This window comes from Oncorhynchus mykiss, chromosome 22, assembly GCF_057628025.1.
Source record: "Oncorhynchus mykiss isolate SJ-2025 chromosome 22, ASM5762802v1, whole genome shotgun sequence".
Taxonomy (NCBI): domain Eukaryota; kingdom Metazoa; phylum Chordata; class Actinopteri; order Salmoniformes; family Salmonidae; genus Oncorhynchus; species Oncorhynchus mykiss.
Window position 1 is genome coordinate 38790439 of NC_143043.1, and position 23090 is coordinate 38813528.

The 23090-nt window shown below is 49.4% G+C and overlaps 1 protein-coding gene across 1 annotated transcript in view; it reads right to left on the reverse strand.

The window, feature by feature from the left end:
• LOC118936582 (receptor tyrosine-protein kinase erbB-4) overlaps positions 1-23090 on the reverse strand; it is a 528305-nt gene that overhangs the window by 138399 nt on the left and 366816 nt on the right. Inside the window, exons 6-7 of the mRNA XM_090216042.1 lie at positions 8090-8208; positions 4060-4201 (exon numbers count right to left, since the gene is read on the reverse strand). Coding sequence (XP_090072168.1) covers positions 4060-4201; positions 8090-8208 — 261 coding nt within the window. The remainder of the gene's footprint in view (positions 1-4059; positions 4202-8089; positions 8209-23090) is intronic.

Here is a 23090-nt window from a genome sequence, read left to right on the forward strand (position 1 = left end):
ACTCACGTTTTTCACAATTCCTGACATTTAATCCTAGTAAAAATTCCCTGTTTTATTTCAGTTAGGATCACCACTTTATTTTAAGAATGTGAAATGTCAGAATAATAGTAGAGATAATTATTTATTTCAGCTTTGATTTCTTTCATCACATTCCCAGTGGGTCAGAAGTTTCCATACGCTCAATTAGTATTTGGTAGCATTGCCTTTAAATGCCCACAAATGTTCTATGGGATTGAGGTCAAGGCTTTGTGATGGCCACTCCAATACCTTGACTTTGTTGTCCTGAAGCCATTTTGCCACAACTTTGGAAGTATGCTTGGGGTCATTGTCCATTTGGAAGTTTTAACTTCCTGACTGATGTCTTGAGATGTTGCTTCAATATATCCACATTATTTTTTCTTCCTCATGTAGCCATCTATTTTGTCCCTCCTGCAGCAAAGCACCCACACATTATGATGCTGCCACCCCCGTGCTTCACGGTTGGGATGGTGTTCTTCGGCTTGCAAGCCTCCCCCTTTTCCTTCAGAAAAACAATGGTCATTATGGCCAAAAAGTTAGATTTTTGTTTTATCAGACCAGAGGACATTTCTCCAAAAAGTACGATCTTTGTCCCCATGCACAGTTGCAAACCGTAGTCCGGCTTTTTTTTATGGCAGATTTGGAGCAGTGGCTCATTCCTTGCTGAGCAGCCTTTCAGGTTATGTCGACATAGGACTCGTTTTACTGTGGATATACAGTGGGGCAAAAAAGTATTTAGTCAGCCACCAATTGTGCAAGTTCTCCCACTTAAAAAGAAGAGAGAGGCCTGTAATTTTCATCATAGGTACACTTCAACTATGACAGACAAAATGAGAATAATAAAAATCCAGAAAATCACATTGTAGGATTTTTAATGAATTTATTTGCAAATTATGGAGGAAAATAAGTATTTGGTCACCTACAAACAAGCAATATTTCTGGCTCTCACAGACCTGTAACTTCTTCTTTAAGAGGCTCCTCTGTCCTCCACTCGTTACCTGTATTAATGACACCTGTTTGAACTTGTTATCAGTATAAAATACACCTGTCCACAACCTCAAACAGTCACACTCCAAACTCCACTATGGCCAAGACCAAAGAGCTGTCAAAGGACACCAGAAACACAATTGTAGACCTGCACCAGGCTGGGAAGACTGAATCTGCAATAAGTAAGCAGCTTGGTTTGAAGAAATCAACTGTGGGAGCAATAATTAGGAAATGGAAGACATACAAGACCACTAATAATCTCCCTCGATCTGGGGCTCCACGCAAGATCTCACCCCGTGGGGTCAAAATGATCACAAGAACGGTGAGCAAAAATCCCAGAACCACACGGGGGGACCTAGTGAATGACCTGCAGAGAGCTGGGACCAAAGTAACAAAGCCTACCATCAGCAAGGGCATTGAAGATGAAACATGTCTGGGTCTTTCAGCATGACAATGGTCCCAAACACACCACATAACTTTTGTTATTGACCAAATACTTATTTTCCACCATAATTTGCAAATAAATTCATAAAAAATCATACAATGTGATTTTCTGGATTTTTTTTCAAATTTTGTCTGTCATAGTTTAAGTGTACCTATGATAAAAATTACAGGCCTCTCTCATCTTTTTAAGTGGGAGAACTTGCACAATTGGTGGCTGACTAAATACTTTTTTGCCCCACTGTAGATACTTTTGTACCTGTTTCCTCCAGCAACTTCACAAGGTCCTTTGCCGTTGTTCTGGGATTTATTTACACTTTTCACATCCCCAGGTACACTTCCAATTTACTTTTTTTAATGTTATTTTTAATTTCACCTTTATTTGACCAGGTAGGCCAGTTGAGAACAAGTTCTCATTTACAACTGCGACCTGGCAAAGATAAAGCAAAGCAGTGCGACAAAAAACAACAACACAGAGGTACACATGGGATAAACAAAAGTACAGTCAATAACACAATAGAAAAATCTATATACAGTGTGTGCAAATGTAGTAAGGAGGTAAGGCAATACATAGGCCACAGTAGCTAAGTAATTATAATTTAGCAAATTAACACTGGAGTGACTGATGTGCAGAGGATGATGTGAAAGTAGAAATACTGGTGTGCAAAAGAGCAAAAAAAGTAAATAAAAACAGTATGGGGATGAGGTAGTTAGATGGGCAATTTACAGATAGGCTGTGAACAGCTGCAGCGATCGGTAAGCTGCTCAGATAGCTGATGCTTAAAGTTAGTGAGGTAGATATAAGTCTCCAACTTCAGTGAGTTTTGCAATTCGTTACAGTCATTGGCAGCAGAGAACTGGAAAGAAAGGCAGTCAAAGGAGGTGTTGGCTTTGGGGATGACTAGTGAGATATACCTGCTAGAGAACGTGCTATGGGTGGGTGTTGTTATGGTGACCAGTGAGCTGAGGTAAGGTGGAGCTTTACCAAGCAAAGATTTATAGATGACCTGGAGCCAGTGGGTCTAGCAATGAATATATAGCGAGGGCCAGCCGACAAGAGCATGCAGGTCGCAGTGGTGGGTGGTAAATGGGACTTTGGTGACAAAACGGATGGCACTGTGATAGACTGCATCCAGTTTGCTGAGTAGAATGTTGGAGGCTATTTTGTAAATGACATCGCCGAAGTCGAGGATCGGTAGGATGGTCAGTTTTACGAAGGTATGTGTAACGGTCGTCGTTACACATACAAATAACAAGAGAATGAATGAAAACGAAACAGTCCTGTCAGGTGCAGAAACACAAAACATAAAACAGCTACCCACAACCCATAGTGGGAAAACAGGCTGCCTAAGTATGGTTCTCAATCAGAGACAACGACAGACAGCTGTCCCTGATTGAGAACCATACCCGGCCAAAAACAAAGAAAAAATAACATAGAACGCCCACCCTAGTCACACCCTGGCCTAACCAAAATAGAGAATAAAAAGACTCTCTATGGACAGGGCGTGACAGTATGTTTGACAGCATGAGTGAAGGAGTTTTTGTTGGGAAATAAGAAGCCAATTCTAGATTGAATTTTGGATTGGAGATGCATAATATGAAAGGAGAGTTTACAGTCTAACCAGACACCTAGGTATTTGTAGTTGTCCACATATTCTAAGTCAGAACCGTCCAGAGTAGTGATGCTAGTCGGGTGGGCGGCTGCGGGCAGTGATCGGTTGAAGAGCATGCATTTAGTTTTACTAGTGTTTAAGAGCAGTTGGAGGCCACGGAAGGAGTGTTGTATGGCATTGAAGCTCGTTTGGAGGTTTGTTAACACAGTGTCCAACGAAGGGCCAGATGTTTACAGAATGGTGTCGTCTGCGTAGAGGTGGATCAAGGAATCAGCCGCAGCAAGAGCGACATCGTTGATATATACAGAGAAAAGAGTCGGCCCGAGAATTGAATCCTGGCACCCCCATAGAGACTGCCAGAGGTCAGGACAACAGGCCCTCTGATTTGACACACTGAACTCTATCTGAGAATTAGTTGCTGAACCAGGCGAGGCAGTCATTTGAGAAACCATGGCTATTGAGTGTGCCGATACGAACACGTTAGAGGATGTCAATTAGCCTATCAGAAGCTTCTAAAGCCATGACATCATTTTCTGGAATTTTCCAAGCTTTTTAAAGGCACAGTAACTTAGTGTATGTAAACTTCTGACCCACTGGAATTGTGATACAGTGAATTATAAGTGAAATAATCTGTCTGTAAACAATTGTTGGAAATATTACTTGTGTCATGCACAAAGTAGATGTCCTAACCGACTTGTCAAAACTATAGTTTGTGGAGTGGTTGAAAATTGCTACAACACTAGTGAAGAGCAAAATCCGCTTATAAAACATGAAAGCAAAACGTTGTATTCTGCTAATATATGAGCAAACTAGAATGCTGTGTATGGTGTGTGTATAATATATAATAATGTAGGTTTGTTAGTAGACGTTTAGCGAATTACAGTCATGCGTGCATACAGTATGTAGCATGTGTGTCTATTCTTATTTCACAGTTTTTTTAATGTCCCCTTATTTCACAAAAGTATGGTTGTATGTTGTGTGTGTGTGTGTCATTCCTTACGTGGGCACTTCTTGACGCAGAAGGCACCATAGGTGTACTTGGCTCTGGGGTTGCTTTCCAGCTGGAAGGTGGTGGGGTTGTACACAAAGGGCTGGGGACACTGGGTCACACACGCCCCGCTGTCGTTGAAGTTGGTGCACGCCTGTGGACAAAACACATGCACACACACAGACGGACACACACCACAAGCGTACACAGGTGAACGTACACACAGGCACACCCACACACACAAACACAAACACACACGTCATCACACACACACCATCACACACACACACTAGTGCTGGGTGGTCAAGGAAACACAGTCCACACAGCAGTATGCAGCTAAATAACAGACATTAAGCTTCTTATCGTCACTGGGAGCCCTATGCTCTCCAAGCAAGCACATTATCACTTAATTGCTATGTAGCTGTAAACACACACACATACTAAAACACACACACAGACTTAGTAAGTAATTAGCAATTGATAAGCACCTTTACTCCACACAGAGATGCATACAAAGCTCTCCCTCGCCCAAATCTGACCACAACTCTATCCTCCTGATTCCTGCTTAAAAGCAAAATTTTAAACAGGAAGTACCAGTGACTCGCTCAATACAGAAGTGGTCAGATGAAGCAGATGCTAAGCTACAGGACTGTTTTCCTAGCACATACTGGAAAATATTCCGGGATTCTTCATATCCAATCAAATCAAAGTTTATTTGTCACTGAATACAACAGGTATTTCACCTTACAGTGAAATGCTTACTTACAGGCTCTAACCAATAGTGCAAAAAAGGTATTAGGTGAACAATAGGTAAGAAAATAAATAAAACAACAGTAAAAAGACAGGCTATATACAGTAGCGAGGCTATAAAAGAAGCAAGGCTACATACAGACACCTGTTAGTCAGAATGATGGCATTGAGGAATACACCACATCAGTCACTGGCTTCATCAATAAGTGCATTGATGACCTCGTCCCCACAGTGACCGTACGTACATACCCAAACCAGAAGTCATGGATTACAGGGTAGAACTGCCACTTTCAAGGACCGAAACTCTAACCCGGACGCTTATAATAAATCCCGCTATAGCCTCCAACGAACCATCAAACAGGCAAAGCGTCAATACAGGACTAAGATTGAATCGTACTACAACGGCTCCAACTCTCGTCGGATGTGGCAGTGCTTTAAAACTATTATGGACTACATAGAGAAGCATAGCCGCGAGCTGCCCAGTGACACAAGCCTACCAGATGAGCTGCATTACTTCTATTCCTTCTTCGAGGCAAGCAACACTGAAGCATGCATTAGAGCATCAGCTGTTCCGGACAACTGTGTGATCACGCTCTCTGTAGCCGACGTGAGTAAAACCTTTAAACAGGTCAAAATTCACAAGGCCGCAGGGCTAGATGGATTACCAGGATGTGTACTCCGAACATGCACTGACCAACTGGGAAGTGTCTTCACTGATATTTTCAACCTGTCCCTGACCGAGTCTGTAATACCAACATGTTTCAAGCAGACCACCATAGTCCCTGTGCCCAAGAACACCAAGGTAACTGCCTAAATGACTACCGACCTGTAGCACTCACGTCTGTAGCCAAGAAGTGCTTTGAAAGGCTGGTCATGGCTCACATGAACCCAATTATCCCAGAAAACCTAGACCCACTCCGATTTGCATACCACCCCAACAGCTCCACAGATGATGCAATCTCTATTGCACTCCACACTGCCCTTTCCCACCTGGACAAAAGGAACACCTACGTGAGAATGCTGTTCATTGACTACACCTCAGCGCTGAACACCATAGTGACCTCAAAGCTCATCACTAAGCTAAGGAACCTGGGACTAAACACCTCTCTCTGCAACTGGATCCTGGACTTCCTGAACGGGCCGCCCCCAGGTGCTAAGGGTAGGTAACAACACATCTGCCACGCTGATCCTCAACACGGTGGCCCCTCAGGGGTGCGTGCTCAGTCCCCTCCTGTACTCCCTGTTCACTTATGACTGCACGGCCAGGCACGACTCCAACACCATCGTTAAGTTTGCAGATGACACAACAGTGGTAGGCCTGCTCACCGACAATGATGAGACAGCCTATAGGGAGGAGGTCAGAAACCTGGCAGTGTGGTGCCAGGACAACAACCTCTCCCTCAATGTGATCAAGACAAAGGAGATGATTGTGGACTACAGGAAAAGGAGGACTGAGCACGCCCCTATTCTCATTGACGGGGCTGTAATGGAGCAGGTTGAGAACTTCAAGTTCCTTGGTGTCCACATCACCAACAAAATATCATGGTCCAAACACAACAAGACAGTCGTGAAGGAGGCACAACAAAGCATATTCCCCTTCAGGAGACTGAAAAGATTTGGCATGGATCCTCAGATCCTCAAAAAGTTCCACAGCTGCACCATCGAGAGCATCCTGACTGGTATGGCAACTGTTCGGCCTCTAACCGCAAAGCACTATAGAGAGTAGTGCGTATAGCCCAGTACATCACAGGGGCCAAGCTTCCTGCCATCCAGGACCTCTATACCAGGCGATGTCAGAGGAATGGTCATAGACTCCAGCCACTCTCTGCTACCACATGGCAAGTGGTACCGGAGCGCCAAGTCTAAGTCCAAAAGGCTTCATAACATCTTCTACCCCCAAGTCATAAGACTCCTGAACAGCTAATCAAATGCCTACCCGGACTATTTGTATTACCCTCCCCACCCGCCCCACACACACATTTTTACACTGCTGCTACTCTCTGTTTATTATCTATGCATAGTCACTTCACCTATACCTACATATTACCTCAATTACCTCGACTGACCTGTGCCCCCGCCAATTGACTCTGTACTGGTACCCCTTGCCTCACTACTGTTAATTAATTTTTTCTCTTAAATTATTATTTTTTCTTATTTTTTACTTCAGTTTATTTGAGTAAATATAAGCATTTCACTGTTCTACACCTTTTGTATTTGGCACATGTGACAAACAATATTTGATTTGATTTTAATAAGTGTACTATAGTGCATGTTTGGTATCACTACAAACCCTTCAATACTAATCGAGTGGTATGTATTGTAATATTTAGCATGATGAATGGCTAAGCAGCTCTCATTATGTGAAAAAGTTTAGACCTGGGATACATCGGAAACTTATTCTATTCCCTATCTAGTGCATTACTTTTGCTAAGTTTATGGTCAAAGGTAGTGCACTATAAAGGGGACAGCGTGTCATTTGGGACCAATCCCAGGAGTTTAATCCAGGCTGTTTTTCCAGTCAGAAGTGTCCATTTCTCCAAAAGTGCAATTGCAGTTAAAACAGCACAATTGAGAGAGAGAGAGAGGTCTAATAGCAATAGTTAGAACTCACAATATCTAACTAAACAGAAAGGGTAGCTCAACGAGAAACATAATACAATAGACTCTGGAAAGAAGTTTGATCAAGCCAGGATAAATCGACAGATAATGAGGGAGCGAGAGAGAAGAAAGGAAAGAAGTTTGATCAAGCCAGGATAAATCGACAGATAATGAGGGAGCGAGAGAGAGAGAGAGATTAACAAAGGAACAGGAGGACGGGGAGGTGGGCACAGCAATGGTTTTATATTTAACACAAAAAAATTAGAAAATTTGATTTTAACGGTATCTTTCCCACAAAGAACAATGCCTGTTTCCCAAATAGCACCATGTTCCCTATTTAGCACACTACTTTTGACCAGGGCCCATTGGCCCAAAGCCTTTCACTATTTAGGGAATAGGGTGCCATTTGAGATCCAGACGATTTAAACAGGGATATTTTGTGTCAGGAGCTCCTTCTCTATGGAAGTATGAATAGCTCCTGATGGAAGTAACCTCACATTCACACAAAAGGTCACAGTTAAGAGGAAAGCTCTGATGTACAAAGAGAAAAGAAGAGCAAAGAAAGAAATAGACAAGCTGGTATATAATCAAAAACTCCATGGCGGTTTGAAAATATTCACCATGGAAACAGGTGATTGGAAAGAGGGGTTTGTATTTTGTGATGATAGGCTTTATGAAGTGTGTGCGTACTTACGAAGCAGTCCGTATCCTTGGGTCCGGAGCATCCGCCTGCACACTCGCGATGGCAGCAGTTACTAACCCAGGGTCCGAAACAGCGACCGTCACACTGCTCAGCACACACAGTCTTAGTCACTGCAGATAGACAACAGAAGACCACGATATAACAGGCTCCCATTACAGAAACATGACTGTGAATAGAATCCAAAGAGGCAAACAAATCCACAAACGGAGTGCTTGAGAGAAAGAGCATCCATATAAGTGATTAAAATAGTTTTACAAATCTGCTGAATGATGACTAGACAAGTCATTTTTATTGGCAGAAACACAGAACACACATTGGCCTTTCAAGGGGCTTCAGAGAGTGCACATGGGTCAAGTTTCCTAGACACAGGTTAGACCTAGTCCTGGACTAAAAATACATTTTTTATGGGGATTCTCCATTAACCAGGCGTTTCAGTCCATAGGACGAGGCTTCATCTGTGTCCAGGAAACAGGCTCATAGAGTTGAGCTGAGGCTACAGAGTAGAGCTCAAGCTAGAGAGTACACTCTTAGAAAAAAGTGTTCCAAAAGGGTTCTTCGGCTGTCCCCATAGGAGAACCATTTTTGGTTCCAGGTAGAACTCTTTTTGGTTCCAGTTAGAACCCTTTTGGGTTCCATGTAGAACCCTCTGTGGAATATATTCTACATTGAACCCCAAATGATTATACATGGAACCAAAAAGGGTTCTTCAAAGGGTTATCCAATGGGGACAGAGGGTTATCCTATGGGGACAGAAGGTTCTCCTATGGGGACAGAGGGTTATCCTGTGGGGACAGAAGGTTCTCCTATGGGGACAGAGGGTTATCCTATGGGGACAGAGGGTTATCCTATGGGGACAGAGGGTTCTCCTATGGGGACAGAGGGTTATCCTATGGGGACAGAATGTTCTCCTATGGGGACAGAGGGTTATCCTGTGGGGACAGAGGGTTATCCTATGGGGACAGAGGGTTATCCTATGGGGACAGAAGGTTCTCCTATGGGGACAGAGGGTTATCCTATGGGGACAGAGGGTTATCCTATGGGGACAGAGGGTTATCCTGTGGGGACAGAGGGTTATCCTGTGGGGACAGAAGGTTATCCTATGGGGACAGAGGGTTATCCTATGGGGACAGAAGGTTCTCCTATGGGGACAGAGGGTTATCCTATGGGGACAGAAGGTTCTCCTATGGGGACAGAGGGTTATCCTGTGGGGACAGAGGGTTATCCTATGGGGACAGAGGGTTATCCTGTGGGAACAGAGGGTTATCCTATGGGGACAGAGGGTTATCCTGTGGGGACAAAGGGTTATCCTATGGGGACAGAGGGTTATCCTATGGGGACAGAGGGTTATCCTATGGGGACAGAGGGTTATCCTGTGGGGACAGATGGTTATCCTATGGGGACAGAGGGTTATCCTGTGGGGACAGAAGGTTCTCCTATGGGGACAGAGGGTTATCCTATGGGGACAGAAGGTTCTCCTATGGTGACAGAGGGTTATCCTGTGGGGACAGAGGGTTATCCTATGGGGACAGAGGGTTATCCTATGGGGACAGAGGGTTATCCTATGGGGACAAAGGGTTATCCTATGGGGACAGAGGGTTAGCCTATGGGGACAGAGGGTTCTCCTATGGGGACAGAGGGTTCTCCTATGGGGACAGAGGGTTATCCTATGGGGACAGAGGGTTATCCTATGGGGACAGAGGGTTATCCTATGGGGACAGAGGGTTCTCCTATGGGGACATGTTCTAAATAGCACATTTTGTTCTTAAAGAGTAGAGCTGAAACTCAAGAGTTGAGGTGATGCTAGATAGTTTTGAGAGATGATGTTCATATGACATCCTGTCAGTCTGTGGAGCTATATTTCTGTTTCCCATCTATCAGTGACAGTGGTGTAATTGAAATGGCTATCAGACGTCTCTCCTGAATGTGCTGCTTCCACTGCAGAGAGAGAGAGAGAGAGAAAGAAAGAGAGAGAGAGAGAAAGATAGAGAGAGAGAGAGAGAGAGAAAGAGAGAAAGAGAGAGACAGCGATAGAGAGAGAGACAGCCCTTTCCCATTCTCCTTTTGCTCCATTCACCAGTCCTGTTCATGTCCAGCTTTATGGGCTGATGTGCTGATTGGCTCCTGCCGTATGCCTCCGGCTCACTGCACACTTCCTGACAGCTACAACTGAAAACTGGCTGAGGTTTCACAGATAAGCATTTCTTCCTCAGAGGCCTTTTTTAGACTCACTCTGACTCTCAAGCTTAGGTTTTACCTCTCAGTTTGTGTATGTGTGTGTGTGTGTGTGTCCATTCCACTGCAACACTTTTATATAGCCAAGCATTTATACATGCATCCATTTGTGTAAGTGTATGTGGAATATGTCTTACTGAGTGCATTGAGTTATCTTCAACATATAGCCATTAAGAGCTCTTGTTCTCTCAGGTTGATACGTAGTTGGCTGCTCATAATGTACTGGTGGTCGTAATTGGGGTCATGGTGGGGCTATGTTGGAGGTGGTAGTTATTGGGGTCATGGTGGGGTTATGGTGGAGGTGGCAGGTCTTGGAGTCATGTTGGAGGTGGTAGTTCTTGGGGTTATGGTGGAGGTGGTAGTTCTAGGGGTCATGGTGGGGTTATGGTGGAGGTGGCAGGTCTTGGAGTCATGTTGGAGGTGGTAGTTCTTGGGGTTATGGTGGAGGTGGCAGTTCTTGGGGTCATGGTGGAGGTGGTTTTTCTTGGGGTTATGGTGGAGGTGGCAGTTCTTGGGGTCATGGTGGAGGTGGCAGTTCTTGGAGTCATGGTGGAGGTGGTAGTTCTTGGGGTTATGGTGGAGGTGGTAGTTCTAGGGGTCATGGTGGGGTTATGGTGGAGGTGGCAGGTCTTGGAGTCATGTTGGAGGTGGTAGTTCTTGGGGTCATGGTGGAGGTGGCAGTTCTTGGAGTCATGGTGGAGGTGGTAGTGGTAGTTCTTGGGGTTATGGTGGAGGTGGCAGTTCTTGGGGTCATGGTGGAGGTGGCAGTTCTTGGAGTCATGGTGGAGGTGGTAGTGGTAGTTCTTGGGGTTATGGTGGAGGTGGCAGTTCTTGGGGTCATGGTGGAGGTGGCAGTTCTTGGAGTCATGGTGGAGGTGGTAGTGGTAGTTCTTGGGGTCATGGTGGAGGTGGTAGTTCTTGGGGTTATGGTGGAGGTGGTAGTTCTTGGGGTCATGGTGGAGGTGGTAGTTCTTGGGGTTATGGTGGAGGTGGTAGTTCTTGGGGTCATGGTGGAGGTGGAAGTTCTTGGGGTCATGGTGGGGTTATGGTGGAGGTGGTAGTTCTTGGGGTCATGGTGGAGGTGGTAGTTCTTGGGGTTATGGTGGAGGTGGTAGTTCTTGGGGTCATGGTGGGGTTATGGTGGAGGTGGTAGTTCTTGGGGTCATGGTGGGGTTATGGGGGAGGTGGTAGTTCTTGCGGTCATGGTGGGGTTATGGGGGAGGTGGTAGTTCTTTGGGGTCATGGTGGGGCTATGGTGGAGGTGGAAGTTCTAGCATCATGGGCAGAGCAGAGCATAGTCATGGTGATGATTTCAGGATGAACTTCAACACTCCAAAAAATGCAATCTAAGCAAGCATAAATATCTTATATTGAGTGATAATTCACGTAGAATGCGTTTTTTTTCAACATTTTTCATAACTAGCTAAACTTTCTAATGTCATTAGCACATCAAAAATTGGCACCTTTTTCTCCCCAATTTAGTGATATCCAATTGTCTCATCATTGCAACTCCCCAACGGGCTCGGGAGTGGGGAAGGTTGAGTCAAGCGTCCTCCGAAACATGACGCGCCAAACCGAGCTTCTTAACACCCTCCCGCTTAACCCGGAAGCCAGCAGCACCAATGCCCCTGAAAAAACTATGTTTAACTGACAACCGAAGTCAACCTGCAGGCATCCGGCCCACCACAAGGAGTCGCTAGAGCACGATGAGCCAAGTAACTTTACACCACGGCCACACCCTCCTACACTCCACTCCTTTCCTCCCCACCCTCCTACACTCCTCTCCTTTCCTCCCCACCCTCCTATACTCCTCTCCTTTCCTCCACACCCTCCTACACTCCTCTCCTTTCCTCCCCACCCTCCTATACTCCTCTCCTTTCCTCCCCACCTTCCTATACTCCTCTCCTTTCCTCCCCACCCTCCTATACTCCTCTCCTTTCCTCCCCACCCTCCTACACTCCTCTCCTTTCCTCCCCACTCTCCTACACTCCTCTCATTTCCTCCCCACCCTCCTACACTCCTCTCCTTTCCTCCCCACCCTCCTATACTCCTCTACTTTCCTCCCCACCCTCCTAAACTCTCCTCTCCTCCCCACTCTCCTATACTCCTCTCCTCTCATCTCCACCCTCCTAAATTCCTCTCCTCCTCATTCTCCTCTCTTCCCACCCTCCTAAACGCCTCTCCTCCTCACCCTCCCAAACTCCTCTCCTCTCCTCCTCACCCTCCTAAACTCCTCTCCTCACACTCCTAAACTCCTCTCCTCCTCACCCTCCTAAACTCCTCTCCTTCTCACGCTCCTAAACTCCACTCCTCCTTACCCTCCTAAACTCCTCTCCTCACACTCCTAAACTCCTCTCCTCCTCACCCTCCTAAACTCCTCTCCTTCTCACCCTCCTAAACTCCTCTCCTCCTCACCCTCCTAAACTCCTCTCCTCCTCACCCTCCTCTCCTCCTCTCCTCCTCACCCTCCTACACTCCTCTCCTTTCCTCCCCACCCTCCTATACTCCTCTCCTTTCCTCCACACCCTCCTACACTCCTCTCCTTTCCTCCCCACCCTCCTATACTCCTCTCCTTTCCTCCCCACCTTCCTATACTCCTCTCCTTTCCTCCCCACCCTCCTATACTCCTCTCCTTTCCTCCCCACCCTCCTACACTCCTCTCCTTTCCTCCCCACTCTCCTACACTCCTCTCATTTCCTCCCCACCCTCCTACACTCCTCTCCTTTCCTCCCCACCCTCCTATACTCCTCTACTTTCCTCCCCACCCTCCTAAACTCTCCTCTCCTCCCCACTCTCCTATACTCCTCTCCTCTCATCTCCACCCTCCTAAATTCCTCTCCTCCTCATTCTCCTCTCTTCCCACCCTCCTAAACGCCTCTCCTCCTCACCCTCCCAAACTCCTTTCCTCTCCTACTCACCCTCCTAAACTCCTCTCCTCACACTCCTAAACTCCTCTCCTCCTCACCCTCCTAAACTCCTCTCCTTCTCACGCTCCTAAACTCCACTCCTCCTTACCCTCCTAAACTCCTCTCCTCACACTCCTAAACTCCTCTCCTCCTCACCCTCCTAAACTCCTCTCCTTCTCACCCTCCTAAACTCCTCTCCTCCTCACCCTCCTAAACTCCTCTCCTCCTCACCCTCCTCTCCTCCTCTCCTCCTCACCCTCCTAAACTCCTCTCCTCCTCATCCTCCTAAACTCCTCTCCTCCTCACCCTCCTAAACTCCACTCCTCCTTACCCTCCTAAACTCCTCTCTTCTCCTCCTCACCCTCATAAACTCCTCTCCTCCTCACCCTCCTAAACTCCTCTCCTCACACTCCTAAACTACTCTCCTCCTCACCCTCCTAAACTCCTCTCCTCCTCACCCTCCTAAACTCCTCTCCTCCTTACCCTCCTAAACTCCTCCCTTCTCCTCCTCACCCTCCTAAACTCCTCTCCTCCTCACCCTCCTAAACTCCTCTCCTCCTCACCCTCCTAAACTCCACTCCTCCTTACCCTCCTAAACTCCTGTTCTCTCCTCACACTCCTCTCCTCCTCTCCTCCTCACCCTCCTAAACTCCTCTCCTCTCCTCCTCACCCTCCTATACTTCTCACTTCTCTTCTTCCTCACCTCATCCCATCCTTCTCTCCTCTTCTCCCCTCCTCCTCCGTGTCCTTTTCTTTTCACCCCCGCTAACGCACCATCACTGCATTCCATTACACCCGCCACCCGCTACCGTTAGTGAAATTAAATGGCCTACTTACCAAAAAGACATTTTGTCAAACAAATGACCTCGTCAGGAGCAACACACACACACACACACACACACACACAAACACACACACACACACACACACACACACACACACACACACACACACACACACACTATTTGCCTTTAAATATCCACTTAAAAATACCAGGCAGCCACTACAAATAAAAAGTAATCAATCTCATAAAGTATGCTGAATGTCTTCAATTTGAACAGGCTGCTGACAAGAGCATCAGTCACAGTGCTGCATCTTATATCAACGCTGCCTAGCTGTCTGATTTTATGGAGCTTTAGAGTTCCTGCCTATGTTTCTAGAGGGGCTCAGGCTCTGTCTCTAAGACAGTCTGGGGAGAGGAGTGTTTGTGTGTGTATGTGTGTGTGTGTGTGTGTGTGTGTGTGTGTGTGTGTGTGTGTGTGTGTGTGTGTGTTAATACACATGTGCGTGCGTGGTTGTTGTGTGTCATAGACCAGGGAGCCTGTTTAGTCACCTGCATGTCAGGACATAACACAGCCAGCTAGCTAGCTATCAGTTGATATTGATGAGGGCGTTCTGTATTCAGTGCTTGATGCGAGAGTATTACACTGACAGGCCTTCATCTAGCTGTTCCTCACACACTGGTAATGCATCCTTCTGCCCTCTCAATGAGAAAGAGGGAGAGAAATGGAGGGAGAGAGATGGAGAAAGAGAGATTGAGCAATAGAGGCATATGGATAGAGGGAGAGGGATGGAGGAAGAGGGACAGAGGGATAGAGGTGGAAGGAGAGAGATGGAGGGAGAGGGATGGAGGGAGAGAGATGGAGGGATAGGGATGGAGGGAGAGGAATGGAGGGAGAGAGATGGATGGAGGGAGAGAGATGGAGCAATAGAAGGAGAGGGATAGAGGGAGAAGGATGGAGGAAGAGGGATGGAGGGAGAGAGATGGAGGGAAGGAGATGGAGGGAGGGAGAGAGAGGGAGCAATAGCGGGAGAGGGATGGAGGGAGAGAGGTGGAGGGAAGGAGATGGAGGGAGGGAGAGAGAGGGAGCAATAGAGGGAGAGGGATGGAGGGAGAGAGGTGGAGCAATACAGGGAGAGGGATAGAGGGAGAAGGATGAGGGAGAGGGATTGAGTAATAAATAGAGAGGGATGGAGGGAGAGGGATAGAGGGAGAAGGATGGAGGGAGAGGGATAGAGGGAGAAGGATGAGGGAGAGGCATTGAGTAATATATAGAGAGGGATGGAGGGAGAGGGATAGAGGGAAGGAGATGGAGGGAGAGAGATGGAGGGAAGGAGATGGAGGGAGGGAGAGAGAGGGAGCAATATAGTGAGAAGGATGAGAGAGAGGGATTGAGTAATATATAGAGAGTGATGGAGGGAGAGGGATAGAGGGAGAGGGATGGAGGGAGAGGGATGGAGGGAGAAGGATGGAGCAATAGAGGGAGAGAGATGAAGGGAAAGAGATGGAGGGAGAGGGATGAGGGAGAGGGATGCAGGGAGAGAGATGGATGGAGAGAGATGGAGCAATAGAGGGAGAGAGAGATGAAGGAGAGGAGTGGAAGGAGAGTGATGACGGGAGAGAGATGGAGCATTAGAGGGAGAGAGATGAAGGGAGAGAGATGGAGGGAGAGGGATGAGGGAGAGGGATGGAGCAATAGAGGGAGAGGGAGCGGGATAGAGGTAGAGGGATGAGCGAGAGGGAGGGAAGAAGAGGGATGGAGAGAGAGGGATGGAGGGAGAGGGATCGGGATCTGGGAATAGAGAGAGAGTGTGATGGAGGGAGAGGGATGGAGCATTAGAGGGAGAGGGATGAGGGAGAGGGGGGAGGGAGAGAGATGGATGAATAGAGATGGAGAGAGAGGGATGGATGAAGAGGGATGGAGAGAGAGGGATGGAGAGAGAGGGATGGAGGGAGAGGGATGGAAGAGGGACAGAGGGAGAGAGGTGGAAGGAGAGAGATGGAGGGAGAGGGATGGAGGGAGAGAGATGGAGGGATAGGGATGGAGGGAGAGGAATGGAGGGAGAGAGATGGATGGAGGGAGAGAGATGGAGCAATAGAAGGAGAGGGATAGAGGGAGAAGGATGGAGGAAGAGGGATGGAGGGAGAGAGGTGGAGGGAAGGAGATTGAGGGAGGGAGAGAGAGGGAGCAATAGCGGGAGAGGGATGGAGGGAGAGAGGTGGAGGGAAGGAGATGGAGGGAGGCAGAGAGAGGGAGCAATAGAGGGAGAGGGATGGAGGGAGAGAGGTGGAGCAATACAGGGAGAGGGATAGAGGGAGAAGGATGAGGGAGAGGGATTGAGTAATAAATAGAGAGGGATGGAGGGAGAGGGATAGAGGGAGAAGGATGGAGGGAGAGGGATAGAGGGAGAAGGATGAGGGAGAGGCATTGAGTAATATATAGAGCGGGATGGAGTGAGAGGGATAGAGGGAAGGAGATGGAGGGAGAGAGATGGAGGGAAGGAGATGGAGGAAGGGAGAGAGAGGGAGCAATATAGGGAGAAGGATGAGGGAGAGGGATTGAGTAATATATAGAGAGTGATGGAGGGAGAGGGATAGAGGGAGAAGGATGGAGGGAGAGGGATAGAGGGAGAAGGATGGAGCAATAGAGGGAGAGAGATGAAGGGAAAGAGATGGAGGGAGAGGGATGAGGGAGAGGGATGCAGGGAGAGAGATGGATGGAGAGAGATGGAGCAATAGAGGGAGAGAGAGATGAAGGAGAGGAGTGGAAGGAGAGTGATGACGGGAGAGAGATGGAGCATTAGAGGGAGAGAGATGAAGGGAGAGAGATGGAGGGAGAGGGATGAGGGAGAGGGATGGAGCAATAGAGGGAGAGGGAGAGGGATAGAGGTAGAGGGATGAGCGAGAGGGAGGGAAGAAGAGGGATGGAGAGAGAGGGATGGAGGGAGAGGGATCGGTATCTGGGAATAGAGAGAGAGGGATGGATGGAGAGAGAGGGATGGAGGGAGAGGGATGGAAGAGGGACAGAGGGAGAGAGGTGGAAGGAGAGAGATGGAGGGAGAGGGATGGAGGGAGAGAGATGGAGGGATAGGGATGGAGGGAGAGGAATGGAGGGAGAGAGATGGATGGAGGGAGAGAGATGGAGCAATAGAAGGAGAGGGATAGAGGGAGAAGGATGGAGGAAGAGGGATGGAGGGAGAGAGATGGAGGGAAGGAGATGGAGGGAGGGAGAGAGAGGGAGCAATAGCGGGAGAGGGATGGAGGGAGAGATGTGGAGGGAAGGAGATGGAGGGAGGGAGAGAGAGGGAGCAATAGAGGGAGAGGGATGGAGGGAGAGAGGTGGAGCAATACAGGGAGAGGGATAGAGGGAGAAGGATGAGGGAGAGGGATTGAGTAATAAATAGAGAGGGATGGAGGGAGAGGGATAGAGGGAGAAGGATGGATGGAGAGGGATAGAGGGAGAAGGATGAGGGAGAGGCATTGAGTAATATATAGAGAGGGATGGAGGGAGAGGGATAGAGGGAAGGAGATGGAGGGAGGGAGAGAGAGGGAGCAATATAGGGAGAAGGATGAGGGAGAGGGATTGAGTAATATATAGAGAGTGATGGAGGGAGAGGGATAGAGGGAGAGGGATGGAGGGAGAGGGATGGAGGGAGAAGGATGGAGCAATAGAGGGAGAGAGATGAAGGGAAAGAGATGGAGGGAGAGGGATGAGGGAGAGGGATGCAGGGAGAGAGATGGATGGAGAGAGATGGAGCAATAGAGGGAGAGAGAGATGAAGGAGAGGAGTGGAAGGAGAGTAATGACGGGAGAGAGATGGAGCATTAGAGGGAGAGAGATGAAGGGAGAGAGATGGAGGGAGAGGGATGAGGGAGAGGGATGGAGCAATAGAGGGAGAGGGAGAGGGATAGAGGTAGAGGGATGAGCGAGAGGGAGGGAAGAAGAAGGATGGAGAGAGAGGGATGGAGGGATCGGGATCGGGATCTGGGAATAGAGAGAGAGGGATGGATGGAGAGAGAGGGATGGAGGGAGAGGGATGGAAGAGGGACAGAGGGAGAGAGGTGGAAGGAGAGAGATGGAGGGAGAGGGATGGAGGGAGAGAGATGGAGGGATAGGGATGGAGGGAGAGGAATGGAGGGAGAGAGATGGATGGAGGGAGAGAGATGGAGCAATAGAAGGAGAGGGATAGAGGGAGAAGGATGGAGGAAGAGGGATGGAGGAAGAGGGATTGAGGGAGAGAGATGGAGGGAAGGAGATGGAGGGAGGGAGAGAGAGGGAGCAATAGCGGGAGAGGGATGGAGGGAGAGAGGTGGAGGGAAGGAGATGGAGGGAGGGAGAGAGAGGGAGCAATAGAGGGAGAGGGATGGAGGGAGAGAGGTGGAGCAATACAGGGAGAGGGATAGAGGGAGAAGGATGAGGGAGAGGGATTGAGTAATAAATAGAGAGGGATGGAGTGAGAGGGATAGAGGGAGAAGGATGGATGGAGAGGGATAGAGGGAGAAGGATGAGGGAGAGGCATTGAGTAATATATAGAGAGGGATGGAGGGAGAGGGATAGAGGGAAGGAGATGGAGGGAGAGAGATGGAGGGAAGGAGATGGAGGGAGGGAGAGAGAGGGAGCAATATAGGGAGAAGGATGAGGGAGAGGGATTGAGTAATATATAGAGAGTGATGGAGGGAGAGGGATAGAGGGAGAGGGATGGAGGGAGAGGGATGGAGGGAGAAGGATGGAGCAATAGAGGGAGAGAGATGAAGGGAAAGAGATGGAGGGAGAGGGATGAGGGAGAGGGATGCAGGGAGAGAGATGGATGGAGAGAGATGGAGCAATAGAGGGACAGAGAGATGAAGGAGAGGAGTGGAAGGAGAGTGATGACGGGAGAGAGATGGAGCATTAGAGGGAGAGAGATGAAGGGAGAGAGATGGAGAGAGAGATGAGGGAGAGGGATGGAGCAATAGAGGGAGAGGGAGAGGGATAGAGGTAGAGGGATGAGCGAGAGGGAGGGAAGAAGAGGGATGGAGAGAGAGGGATGGAGGGAGAGGGATCGGGATCTGGGAATAGAGAGAGAGGGATGGATGGAGAGAGAGGGAAAGAGGGAGAGGGATGGAAGAGGGACAGAGGGAGAGAGGTGGAAGGAGAGAGATGGAGGGAGAGGGATGGAGGGAGAGAGATGGAGGGATAGGGATGGAGGGAGAGGAATGGAGGGAGAGAGATGGATGGAGGGAGAGAGATGGAGCAATAGAAGGAGAGGGATAGAGGAAGAAGGATGGAGGAAGAGGGATGGAGGGAGAGAGATGGAGGGAAGGAGATGGAGGGAGGGAGAGACAGGGAGCAATAGCGGGAGAGGGATGGAGGGAGAGAGGTGGAGGGAAGGAGATGGAGGGAGGGAGAGAGAGGGAGCAATAGAGGGAGAGGGATGGAGGGAGAGAGGTGGAGCAATACAGGGAGAGGGATAGAGGGAGAAGGATGGAGGAAGAGGGATGGAGGGAGAGAGATGGAGGGAAGGAGATGGAGGGAGGGAGAGAGAGGGAGCAATAGCGGGAGAGGGATGGAGGGAGAGAGGTGGAGGGAAGGAGATGGAGGGAGGGAGAGAGAGGGAGCAATAGAGGGAGAGGGATGGAGGGAGAGAGGTGGAGCAATACAGGGAGAGGGATAGAGGGAGAAGGATGAGGGAGAGGGATTGAGTAATAAATAGAGAGGGATGGAGGGAGAGGGATAGAGGGAGAAGGATGGATGGAGAGGGATAGAGGGAGAAGGATGAGGGAGAGGCATTGAGTAATATATAGAGAGGGATGGAGGGAGAGGGATAGAGGGAAGGAGATGGAGGGAGAGAGATGGAGGGAAGGAGATGGAGGGAGGGAGAGAGAGGGAGCAATATAGGGAGAAGGATGAGGGAGAGGGATTGAGTAATATATAGAGAGTGATGGAGGGAGAGGGATAGAGGGAGAGGGATGGAGGGAGAGGGATGGAGGGAGAAGGATGGAGCAATAGAGGGAGAGAGATGAAGGGAAAGAGATGGAGGGAGAGGGATGAGGGAGAGGGATGCAGGGAGAGAGATGGATGGAGAGAAATGGAGCAATAGAGGGAGAGAGAGATGAAGGAGAGGAGTGGAAGGAGAGTGATGACGGGAGAGAGATGGAGCATTAGAGGGAGAGAGATGAAGGGAGAGAGATGGAGGGAGAGGGATGAGGGAGAGGGATGGAGCAATAGAGGGAGAGGGAGAGGGATAGAGGTAGAGGGATGAGCGAGAGGGAGGGAAGAAGAGGGATGGAGAGAGAGGGATGGAGGGAGAGGGATCGGGATCTGGGAATAGAGAGAGAGGGATGGAGGGAGAGGGATGGAGCATTAGAGGGAGAGCTGGAGGAAGAGAGATGAAGGGAGAGAGATGGAGGGAGAGGTATGGATGGAGAGGGAGAGGGAGTGAGATGCATCAATAGAAAGAGAGGGATGGAGGGAGAGGGATGAGGGAGAGGGATAGAGGAAGAGGGATGGAGGGAGCAGGAAGGAGGGAGAGGGATGGAGCAATAGAGAGGGATAAAGGGAGAGAGATGGAGCAATATAGGGAGAGGTAGAGGAATAGAGGTAGAGGGATGAGTGAGAGGGATGGATGAAGAGGGATGGAGAGAGAGGGATTGAAGGAGAAGGATGGAGGGAGAGGGATGGAAGGAGAAGGATGGAGGGAGAGGGATGAGCGAGAGGGATGGAAGGAGAAGGATAGAGGGAGAGGATTGAGGGAGAGTGATGGAAGGAGAAGGATGGAGGGAGAGGAATGAGGGAGAGGGATGGAAGGAGAAGGATGGAGGGAGAGGGATGAGGGAGAGGGATGGAAGGAGAAGGATGGAGGGAGAGGGATGAGGGAGAGGGATGGAAGGAGAAGGATGGAGGGAGAGGGATGAAGGAGAGGGGTGGAAGGAGAAGGATGGAGGGAGAGGGATGAGGGAGAGGGATGGAAGGAGAAGGATGGAGGGAGAGGGATGAGGGAGAGGGATGGAAGGAGAAGGATGGAGGGAGAGGGATGAGGGCGAGGGATGGAAGGAGAAGGATGGAGGGAGAGGAATGAGGGAGAGGGATGGAAGGAGAAGGATGGAGGGAGAGGGATGAGGGAGAGGGATGGAAGGAGAAGGATGGAGGGAGAGGGATGAGGGAGAGGGATGGAAGGAGAAGGATGGAGGGAGAGGGATGAGGGAGAGGGATCGAAGGAGAAGGATGGAGGGAGAGGGATGAGGGAGAGGGACGGAGGAAGAGGGATGGAGGGAGAGAGATGGAGGGAGGGAGAGAGATGGAGAGAGAGAGATGGAAGAAGAGTGCTGGAGGAAGAGAGATGAAGGGAGAGAGATGGAGGGAGAGGTATGGATGGAGAGGGAGAGGGAGAGGGAGTGAGATGCATCAATAGAAAGAGAGGGATGGAGGGAGAGGGATGAGGGAGAGGGATAGAGGAAGAGGGATGGAGGGAGCAGGAAGGAGGGAGAGGGATGGAGCAATAGAGAGGGATAAAGGGAGAGAGATGGAGCAATATAGGGAGAGGTAGAGGAATAGAGGTAGAGGGATGAGTGAGAGGGATGGATGAAGAGGGATGGAGAGAGTGTGATTGAAGGAGAATGATGGAGGGAGAGGGATGGAAGGAGAAGGATGGAGGGAGAGGGATGATGGAGAGGGATGGAAGGAGAAGGATAGAGGGAAAGGAATGAGGGAGAGGGATGGAAGGAGAAGGATGGAGGGAGAGGAATGAGGGAGAGGGATGGAAGGAGAGGGATGGAGGGAGAGGAATGAGGGAGAGGGATGGAAGGAGAAGGATGGAGGGAGAGGGATGAGGGAGAGGGATGGAAGGAGAAGGATGGAGGGAGAGGAATGAGGGAGAGGGATGGAAGGAGAAGGATGAAGGGAGAGGGATGAGGGAGAGGGATGGAAGGAGAAGGATGGAGGGAGAGGGATGAGGGAGAGGGATGGAAGGAGAAGGATGGAGGGAGAGGGATGAGGGAGAGGGATGGAAGGAGAAGGATGGAGGGAGAGGGATGAGGGAGAGGGACGGAGGAAGAGGGATGGAGGGAGAGAGATGGAGGGAGGGAGAGAGATGGAGAGAGAGAGATGGAAGAAGAGAGCTGGAGGAAGAGAGATGAAGGGAGAGAGATGGAGGGAGAGGTATGGATGGAGAGGGAGAGGGAGTGAGATGCATCAATAGAAAGAGAGGGATGGAGGGAGAGGGATGAGGGAGAGGGATAGAGGAAGAGGGATGGAGGGAGCAGGAAGGAGGGAGAGGGATGGAGCAATAGAGAGGGATAAAGGGAGAGAGATGGAGCAATATAGGGAGAGGTAGAGGAATAGAGGTAGAGGGATGGAGTGAGAGGGATGGATGAAGAGGGATGGAGAGAGTGTGATTGAAGGAGAATGATGGAGGGAGAGGGATGGAAGGAGAAGGATGGAGGGAGAGGGATGAGGGAGAGGGATGGAAGGAGAAGGATAGAGGGAAAGGAATGAGGGAGAGGGATGGAAGGAGAAGGATGGAGGGAGAGGAATGAGGGAGAGGGATGGAAGGAGAGGGATGGAGGGAGAGGGATGAGGGAGAGGGATGGAAGGAGAAGGATGGAGGGAGAGGGATGAGGGAGAGGGATGGAAGGAGAAGGATGGAGGGAGAGGAATGAGGGAGAGGGATGGAAGGAGAAGGATGGAGGGAGAGGGATGAGGGAGAGGGATGGAAGGAGAAGGATGGAGGGAGAGGGATGAGGGAGAGGGATGGAAGGAGAAGGATGGAGGTAGAGGGATGAGGGAGAGGGATGGAAGGAGAAGGATGGAGGGAGAGGGATGAGGGAGAGGGACGGAGGAAGAGAGCTGGAGGAAGAGAGATGAAGGGAGAGAGATGGAGGGAGAGGTATGGATGGAGAGGGAGAGGGAGTGAGATGCATCAATAGAAAGAGAGGGATGGAGGGAGAGGGATGAGGGAGAGGGATAGAGGAAGAGGGATGGAGGGAGCAGGAAGGAGGGAGAGGGATGGAGCAATAGAGAGGGATAAAGGGAGAGAGATGGAGCAATATAGGGAGAGGTAGAGGAATAGAGGTAGAGGGATGAGTGAGAGGGATGG